Source organism: Stenella coeruleoalba (assembly GCF_951394435.1).
Source record: "Stenella coeruleoalba genome assembly, chromosome: 1".
Lineage (NCBI taxonomy): Eukaryota > Metazoa > Chordata > Mammalia > Artiodactyla > Delphinidae > Stenella > Stenella coeruleoalba.
Window position 1 is genome coordinate 147143407 of NC_137169.1, and position 9655 is coordinate 147153061.

The 9655-nt window shown below is 54.5% G+C and overlaps 1 protein-coding gene across 1 annotated transcript in view; it reads left to right on the plus strand.

Annotated features, from left to right (window-relative positions):
- Positions 1 to 8410, plus strand: part of STUM (stum, mechanosensory transduction mediator homolog) — a 62222-nt gene extending 53812 nt beyond the window's left edge. Inside the window, exons 2-3 of the mRNA XM_079912144.1 lie at positions 1467 to 1646; positions 6282 to 8410. Coding sequence (XP_079768270.1) covers positions 1467 to 1646; positions 6282 to 6316 — 215 coding nt within the window. The 3' untranslated portion in view covers positions 6317 to 8410. The remainder of the gene's footprint in view (positions 1 to 1466; positions 1647 to 6281) is intronic.
- The last annotated feature ends 1245 nt before the right edge of the window (positions 8411 to 9655 follow it).

The window sequence follows — 9655 nt, forward strand, 5'->3', positions numbered from 1 at the left end:
TACCTGGCTCTGGGTGATTAGGGTAGGGGGGAGTGACCCAGAGTGTGAGAGTCCATAAAGGAGGAGTTTGGGTGTGGGCTGTGGATTGGTTGGCTTGTGTAAGAAAGTCATTTAGTATCTCTAGGACTTGGCTAGCTCTGGGAGGGGTTCTCTCCAAGGTCAGCAAGGCCCCAGATATCAAAGCATCAGAAACACCTGGTTAATACAATATGTAAGCTAGTGTGGTGGGCAGAAGGATGCCACCCCCCGCCAAAGATGTCCATACCCTGGTCCCCAGAACCTGCAAATATGGTACCTTACCTGGTAAAAAGGACTTTGCAGATGTAACTAAGTTAAGGGTCTTAAAATGTGGTAATTACCCTGGATTATCCGGTGGGCCCAATGGAATCACAAGGGTCCTTATAAGAGGGAGACAGGAGGATCAGAGTCAGAGAGAGAAGATGTAAGGATGGAAGCTGAGGTCAGAGAGGAGAGAAGTGCAGCTCCTGGCTTTGACGACACAGCCACGAGCCAAGGAGTGCAGGCAGCCTCAAGAAGCTGGAAAAGGCCAGGGAACCTCCGGTCCCCCAGAGCCTCCAGAAAGGACCCAGCCCTGAGGACCCGTTTCAGACTTCTCATCTCCAGAATTGCGTTGTTTTAAGCCACTAAGTTTGTGGTAACTTGTTACAACAGCCATAGGAAACTCATACAAATAGAAGGAAGGCCAGCTGCCTTGCAGGGTCATTGAGGGGCTCCGAGCCTGTGTAGATAAAAGCCTGGCTGGAGAGAAATGTCAGTAAATGCAGCAATAGTACCCGCAGGGCTCTGGGAAGTTTGGGACGAGGTAAAGACCGTGGACACACCCACCACGTTGCTCTGTGCTTTGTGGCTGCCCAGTAAATCTCGGGCTCTCTGTCCTTCCCCTTTCAGGTCTGGGGTGCTTGGGGGAGCCCCCTGAGGATATGCCCTGGCCTGTGCTCTCTCCCCTCTGCTGGCACCCGCCATCAGCGTGTGTGCCGGGGGTCATTTCCTGAATTTACCCTGTGGGTGGCTTCTGTGTCACCTCAGCGGCAGCAGCTCCTACCTCTGAACTGCTAGGCCCTGAGGATCTTTGCCGCAAGAGGTCGGTGCCCTTTCCACCCGCTGTCTGTTGTCCTTGCAAGTGGCTGCACCATCGTTCCTTAATGGCAGGGACCAATTGTCCTGTGGCCTCTGTGTTCCCCCAGAGGCCTCAGGACTGTGCTGGGTCCTTGGCATCCCCTGGCCATGCCTCCTCCAGGCTGGGACATTGGCATCTCTAGTATGGGCAGCAGAGGTGGCCTGAGCCGGAAGGTGCCACCCAGGCCGCTCTCTCGGAGCTCCCGGAGGGTGAACCGCTAGTTCATGTGATGAGCGCACGTGCCGCTGTGATATGCGCTAGTGATGAGCGCACGTGCCGCTGTGTCTCGCAGCGCCCTCAGGAGGCTGTCCCCTCCGGCCTCTCACAGGGACGTTCGTCTCGGCCTTCACCGTGCTGTGTGGCGCCCGCACTGACCTCCCGGACAGGCACGTGTGCTGCGTCTTCTGGCTGAACATCGCCGCGGCCCTCATCCAGATGCTCACGGCCATCGTCATGGTGGGCTGGATTATGAGCATCTTCTGGGGCATGGACATGGTCATCCTCGCCAGTGAGTAACCGCTGGAGCGGGCCGGCATGCGGGGAGCATGGCGGGGGGAGGGGCAGGGGCCAGGGTGGTCTGGGTGTTTGCGATGCTTCGGGGCATGGGGGCTTCGCAGGGCGATCTGCCTCCGGGACCCTCCCCGCACGCCCAGCCCCGAGGCCTGCAGGGAATCTGAGGGGCCTGAGCCGGAGGGGAAGGGCGTGAATAAGGGGGGGAGGGAGCCCCCGTTCAGCTCAGAAACAGTCCTGCTGACAACCGCGGTAGCAGGGGTGTGGCCCGCGTCAGCTCAGGTCCCCTGTGCCCCCAGCATGCCGTTTCCAGACAGAAGGAAAAGCCCACTGGGTATGTTTGCCCTCAGGAAACACTGTAACTTTTTCTACAACTAGAACAGCCTAATTTCAACTTCTTTTAAACTAAGCTCTTTGTTCCTTGATGCTAAAGCCTTACTCTTCCTAATTTGTATGCAGTGGACCTTCACCAGTCACTTAACACAAACTTGATCCCGACACAGAACTACCAGAGAAGACTTGATTAACATTTTAAAAATAACCTAGTGAGATCTTAAAACAGACACATATTTTAAGCAGCCGTACTCGTCACCCTGTGCCCCTGTGCATGTCCCTGTATTGTCACACGTCCCGTCTACCTCACTAGGCCTCAGGTCCTAACAAGGACCACGTCTCCTCAGGCACTTTGCCCTTCTCCCCACACCCCACCCTCCTACTGTGTCCTACACCTGACAAAACCATTGACAGGTGGAATGTCAATGCCAGAGGTGAGCTGTGCCAGGTAAGGACAGCAGAAGCAGGAGGGGAAGCCCAGGGGCCAGGGGCTCTAGAACGATCTAGAATGATTCCTAGTTGACCCAGTCTGAGTTCAAGATCCTGTGAGGACCCAAGATTCAGGGCACACACAGATGCCAGGGCCCAGCAAGGCTCGGGTCAGTGACCAAGTAAGCCACCAGGCCGGAGAAAATGCAGGTCCCTGAGCATGAGCAAGCTCGGCAGAGCCCGCAGATTGGTCAGACAGGCTGCTTGGAAGCAGCTCCTCCCCTGCCTGGGACGCTGGACTGCCAGGGCATCCCAAAGTTAGAGCTGGGAGACAGGGGCAGCCAGAGAAGAGGGAGGGGGACACTGGGCAGGGAGAAGCTGAGGAGCCGTCCTTCCTTGCTGTGGAGAGCTGCTCTCAGGGCAGGGGCTGCTGTCAGGGAGGATGTCGGAGAGTGGGCAGAGCAGGCAGAGACCAAGGCAGGCCCCTCATGGGAGCCCCGCCCCATGGGCCTGTCCACGGACCACTTGCATTTGTGGGGAGGGGTGCAGAACATCGCTAATTGGACAGAAGTGCTGCCTGTCATCCTGTGAGTCCTGAGAAGCCAAGTCTGACAATTTCCCAGGGGGAGTTGGGTGCTTCCCGAGAGGCCTGTTGTAAGCTCCTGACCTTGGTCCCAGTTGGAAACTGGAAGGGGCCTCTGCTCTCAGAGGCTTCCTCAGCGGCAGATGGAAAGCCTGTGACGGCTGCCCCATCTCCACCCAATAGGAGCCCCGACCCCTCTTACTACATCATCTCCTCATCACACAACTGTCTGGCCAGGCACTGGGGCATGTTAGTAAGGAAATTTCCTGTTACAGCGGCACAAGCCTGTGTCACAGGGTGGGTCTCAATAAATGTGCTGATGCCTAATCTGATCCCGAGAGCTTTCTGGTTTTCTTGTTTTGGTCATGCTTGATACCGGGACCCACAGGGATCTGGATCTTAGAGACAGCTTCAAGAACTCCCCTTATCACCTCCTGAAGGAGGAAACAGAGACCCGAGAAGGGCAGATGGGGGTCTGTCGCTTCCTCACCTTCCACCACCCTAGCTGTTGACTCAACAGAAATCCCTCTTCTGTGGCTGGTGTCGGGGCCGTATTTGGCGCCAGGCTAATCAAGTGCTGGAACCCACCTCCCCACCCTTCCTACCCTCTCCCCCCCCGCCCCGATCCAAGCTTTCACTGTGGGTCACCTCCTTGGTTCCAGGGATGCTGTCTTTGTGTCAGACTTTTTAGAACACTGTTTGGGGGATGGACTTGAGGGCTGCACCAGAAAACCCAACACACCTCACCGCTACCCACTTACCCCACCTGGCCACCAGACTTGCTCACTCATCTCAGCAAGAGGTGCCCTTGCCCTTTCTCCAAAAAGGTAGCCCACCCTCAAAGGATGAGTAATTGCCACTGTTGAGATTGTGCTGTGGGCTGGAACTGCCCCGAGCAACAGTGCAGTGTGTGTATCCCAGGATGACTACGTCGAAGAGAATAGCCACAATTGACTTATTTGTCCTGGTAGATAGTTGGATAAGGGGCTGTTCTTTCCGGTGTCACTCCAGCCCCGTCCTGTGAAAATGAAGGGAACTTTTCAATTATAACAATACAGGGTGATTTTTTTTTACCTGGCATTGCCTGGGGTGTCATCAAGAAATGTACCATCAAGAAAAACCTCCTAAGAGGGGAATCAGAGAAATATAGATCAAAGTAGAAGTTAAAATCAGGAACTTACACGGCCGCTGCTCTATTTATATGAATAATAACAAATAACAGTCAACAACAGCCTGTATTGGTTGTGGGTCAATAAATATTTGGTAGTTGTACGAGAGCCTCTCTCTACTGCCATACCCATGACAGACATTGCTAATCAATCATGACACTTTCTGCTGAATAGTCTTACATGTTCTTAACACAGGGCTTCAGGCAGTCACTATCAATGGATCCAAGATGTCTGCAAGATAAAGTCTGTTTACCATCCCCCACCTGGATCTTTCCCAAAGCAATAGGTTTTATATATGTGGCTCCTGTCCACATAAAAGGCGAACCCCGTGGCTCAGACAGAGCTGGGCTGGGGCCAGGATGGGCCCCTTCAACATCTTCAGGTTGTCACAGTTAAACCTGTCCTGTACCCATCCCTCTTGGGGTCCATCCAGAATTCCATCTCAAGACAAACATGGGTTGGGCGTGGGAGAAGAGTGAGGGGCAGGAGATGAGCAGAAGAGCGGCCTTGGCTGAGATACGGAGGGAAGGGGAGAGAGCTTCTTGGCAGTGTCTCACCGAGTGTGACCCCCAGGGAGGGGAGGATGCTCTCTATGCGCTCCTGCAGCCAAGTCCACACGCCTGCTGGGGCTGGCCACTGGCCGCAGGGGCTGGTCCCTGTGAATACTGGCCACGGCCCGCTTCCATCTCCTGGGCCGCACTGTGCATCGTCCCTCTTTTTATATCTCAGGCAGTCCCTCTGGCCTCTGTTTTCAGACTGTTTTCTCTTTCTCTTTTTCTCCTCTTCCTCATGCTGCCTCATAACCCTGTGTTGCTCCAAAGTTTCCCAAGGTGAGTCTGTTGGGGGATGACAGGCCACATGCCTGGGCTGCCTTGGGCCTCCCCTTCACTGTCCTGCCCTGCACCCCCAATGCACACAAACACCCCCTCTCCCAATTGGTCAACAAGCTTCTATTTTCAGAAGCTTCTTTTTTTTTTTTTTATTTTGGAAAATGTTTAAACATAGACACAAGTAGAAGGCCTAGTACAATGAGTCCCTAAACGCACATATTGGCTTTAACCATCATCCACTCATGGCCACTCTGGTTTCATCGATTACTCCCTACATCTTCCTCTACCCCGAACAACTAAATTTGATGAATATCTGGTAAATAAAGAGAAAAACTACATGTGAGTCCACTGATGCTCCTCTGTGGGCTGAGTTACCAGCTAATAGGGGTAACCACTCAGCAAATTCCAGACTTATAATTTCACCCTTAAATATTTCAGTAGATGTCTTTTTTTTTTTTTTTTTTTTTTGTGGTACGCAGGCCTCTCACCGTTGTGGCCTCTCCCGCTGCGGAGCACAGGCTCCGGACGCTCAGGCTCAGCGGCCATGGCTCACGGGCCCAGCCGCTCCGCGCCATGTGGGATCCTCCCGGACCAGGGCACGAACCCGTGTCCCCTGCATCGGCAGGCGGACTCTCAATCACTGTGCCGCCAGGGAAGCCCAGTAGATGTCTTTAAAAAAAAAACCCACAATACCCTTTCATGCTCAAATAAACTAGCGTCAGATCCTTAATAGCAACAGTGGTCAATTTTTTCCCATGTCCTCATAATCATCACCAAGGCTTTAAAGGCTCAAAGCCATCCGTCGCCTTGGCCAGTGTCAGAGGCGTCCAGCTGATGGAGCACGCACACTCGGCTCCTGCCTTGTGTACGCTGTCTTCCTTTTTAATTCTTTCCTCATCTCGGTCCACATGCACCAGATGCCCATCACTTGGGGAAGCCTGCCTGGTACCTTCTCCCAAGGCTCCGCGTTGGGAAATCACAGCAGGCCAGTCTGCTGGGGCCACTTTTGTGCAGTAGCTTCAGGGGTGTGGATTCAGGAGCACAGTGATAACCTTCCAAGCCCCACCAGATCTGCAGCAGACACCCTCCTCTCATATATCCCCCACTAAACCCAAAGATCCACTGTTCTCCATTCATCCCTTTGTTTCCCGTTAAAAGCCAATGACCTTGGCAGTCATTTACACCTCTGTGTGAATAAGTTCTAGCATATTCTAGTCTGGGGGCACCGCCTGGAGAAGTGCTGAGGGAACCGGGTGTCTGACCATCTCTCCTCTGCTTCTTCCTTACAGGCTACAAGGAGCAGGGCATCCCACAGCAGCTGTGAGCCCGGGCGAGCCACTGAGAAGCCCGGTGTCCCGGAGGGCCACGTCAGGCAGAGGCGGGCACGGGGTCTTCACATGTTCTCTTCTGCTGCTTCCCGGGTTTGGAGTGGAAAGAGGGGACTTAAAAATATTATTTATTTTGAAAACGCATCTGCTTCTCTCAGCAGGCTGTAAGGGCTACCAGCTCCTCCCGCTGCTCCAGAAAGCCCTATAGTGCAGACACACAGAGCATCTGGGTTGGGTGGGGAGTGGGATGGAGATGGGAATGCCTAGAGAGAGGCAGGAGCGCCCCGGCTCGGCCCGCTTTGCGTCACCCGCCGCCCACTGCGAGGGCGCGAGGGGCCGCCAGTCCAGGCAGCAGTGGCCCTGTCCAGACGAGCAGGGCTCGTCAAGGGGCAGGACTGCAGTGGACACCTCCTTCGGGTCCCCAGCCCCTGCCAGATTGGTCTCCTGGGGGCAGCGGGAGTGAGGATGGACAGACTCCAGCCCAGTGTGGAAAGGCCTGCTGTGCCCTCAGCTGTCAGGGGGACAGATCTCCGCAGGTGTCTGCTGACCCTAATCGCAGCCCTCACCTCCTTGCCCCTGAAATCTCCAGGCCTGGGTGCGTTTGACCTTTGTTTCCCTGGGAAGGAGGGCAGTGGCTCCATTCCCGGGGTGAAACTGCTGGAATTGCCCGATGTTCATACGCAAATTTACCAACCCAGGTTTGCATGGGCAGCCTTTCCCGTCATACTTAACACCATTTGGGGTCCACACCCCTTTTTCTGAAATCCTTGGGGCCGAATGGGTCTCTGACATGACAAATTTTGGATCTGAGGAGGAGAATAAGAGATGTTTGCCATACATTTCCTTACAGCCCGGCAGAGTCTGGAACAGCTCACCACCATCAAACACGTGACCATTTCTGCAAAGAAACATGTGAATAGTCAGACTAATTAGGATCAATAAAACTGTAAATAGCCTTACCTCAGTACAGGTCAGATTTTGCCACTAAATAAGCTATGGGAGAAAAGTCACCATCTGAGAGCTTTGGCGGTTTTAGGATTGCAAAAAACAGAAAGAAAAAACAAAATTGTATGGGGTGCTGGCCCTCTCTCTGAAAATCCTTCTTGCAAACAGATGCATTCAGGTGATACTGTTGGTGTTACACAGGAGGTGATACTGTTGGTGTTACACAGGGATTTCTCCTGTTGCAAAGGGACGGTCAGGCCCTTTAAGACATCTCTGTAAGTGACTGTTACAGAGCCGGGAGCCAACAGAAGCTGTCTGATTCAAGATCCATCAGAAATTAAGAGAACGGAGACCTACGTGACAGGGACAAGATGGACATTTACATGTCTGTTTTCTTTTCCTTTTCATTCTAATGTAGGAATCGCTAAAATCTGGGACTGGCCCAAAGCCAGGTTTTTGGCCTGACTGGACTTTGTGCCATTGGGTGTTTTTCTCTCCAAGGGGCATTTCCTATCCATCAGGGGCTCTGTCAGAATTTGGCCAGGGCGGGAGGAGTGGCCTGTCTGGCCTTTTTCCCCAAAGGCTTGGGGAGCCGGCCGCAGGACAGGTCCCTCACTCCACCGTGAGCCCCTTTGCGAGCCGCTGCTTGCATAGTCTGTTCCTACAACCCTCCACCTGGGGCAGTGGCCCACCTACCCCATCCGCTGGGCTTTCTAATTACAGTCCTGCTGGGAAGTGGGCCTCAGGGTCCCTGTGGCCCGGAGAGCAAACCGGCATCCTGGGAGAGACAGAATTCCTTCCAGCCACTTGCTCCCCTAGCCCACCCTGGCCCTGACTCAGGGGTGGGTTCTCTCCTTGGCCTGATCCTACCCCGCTGTCCACTCCTTAGCTCTGATGAGCTGCCTGGGGCGGGGTTGCACTTTCTGGACACCTGGCAGTGTCTATCTCTTCCCCCTCCTTTCTTCCTGGCCCCAACCTGGGCCTTTGCTGCTCCTTTCACGTTTGGCAGCCTCTGTGTTTTCAAGGTGTGGGCTCAGATCTGGTTTTATCCAGAAAGTCAGAACCTTCTGCTGTGTGAAGACAGCATCCTCCAGGCCAAGAGGAGAGCAGGCTGGCGGCTGGCTGCTCTCGAGGAAGCGGCATCAGAGCACAGAGCCTCCCCTAGAATCAGATAAAAACAGCTCCAGCTGAGGGAAGTAACTCCAGCCCACGGCCCGTCACCCCAAACAGCTCCCCCGAGTTTGCTTGACTCCCCGGAGAGATGACAGGTATCAGGAGGGGACTGCCCCCACAGGGAGAGGGGGGATCTTATTTCCCTGGCGTGGCCGGGGGTGGCTGCTAAGGAGGTAGAGAAGAGAGAGCAATTTCTGTCTCGTGTTTAGTGACACATTCAGACACGGGTGGAGTTTTCTTGAGTGACAAGTGTCACCATGTGTCCCAGTGTGGGATGGTTTCATGCCAGGGTTTGTGTGCTTGGAAGGACATCTCCCCTCCTACCCCCCGGTCCCCGGACCCTCCCCTCACCTGCGGCTGCTTCTCCAAACTTGAGAAGACACCAGCCTCAAGAAGCAGCCCCTTTCCAGGTAACTGACGTGCAGAAGAAACCAAGAGGACCCCAGCCCGTCTTCTGAACAATGAGTCTATGAGGATTGCCAGGCGGGTGGAACGGCTCAAAATAGCTTCTCTCTGAGTGAGACCATGGTCTCAGAATCATCATCATCATTAGATAAGGAACAGTGGCTGGTGTCCTGTTAGTCCCCTGAGCTGGCCGCTCAGGCTTTTAGATGGCCAAAGTTAATTTCTGAAACACCAGCCGGCTGAAAAGCATGGTTCTCTGGCCAGCAAGAGCTTGGTTGACACACAGCCCTTTGCTGACAGATCTGGGCTTACCTCAGTGGTACAGCACAAGGGTGATGGTCCAGAAACTCCAGGGTGCATTTCAGGTCCAGCCATTTATCAGTCAGAATTCCGTAGGACAGTCCTAGGCCACGGGTGTTCAGGGCAGGGATCACAGGCACACAGAGAACTTCACAGTGAATGAGATACTCCCAGAACCTCATTATGACACTTGGAACACAGTGGCCATTCCCTTGGGCCAGAGCAGGATCCCGGAGCAAGAATCAGCCACCTGGCCGCCTGGGAGTGTCTTGCGGACGGTGGACACAGCTGACCTGGATCTTAAGATCTGAGCCCAAGCCAGGACTTCGGGCCGGGAAGGCCGGGGTCCCCGTGGGGAGCAAAGGGGCGGATGGCTCCCGGCTCCGGTCCGGCACCCCTCCCGCCTGCCGTGGCGCTGAGGCTGCAAGCAGGAGCCCTCCCGCGGCCCCTGCCTGACGAGCAGCAGGCCTGGCCTTGGAGCCAGCCTCGGGCTGCACTTGAGGGAATGTAAG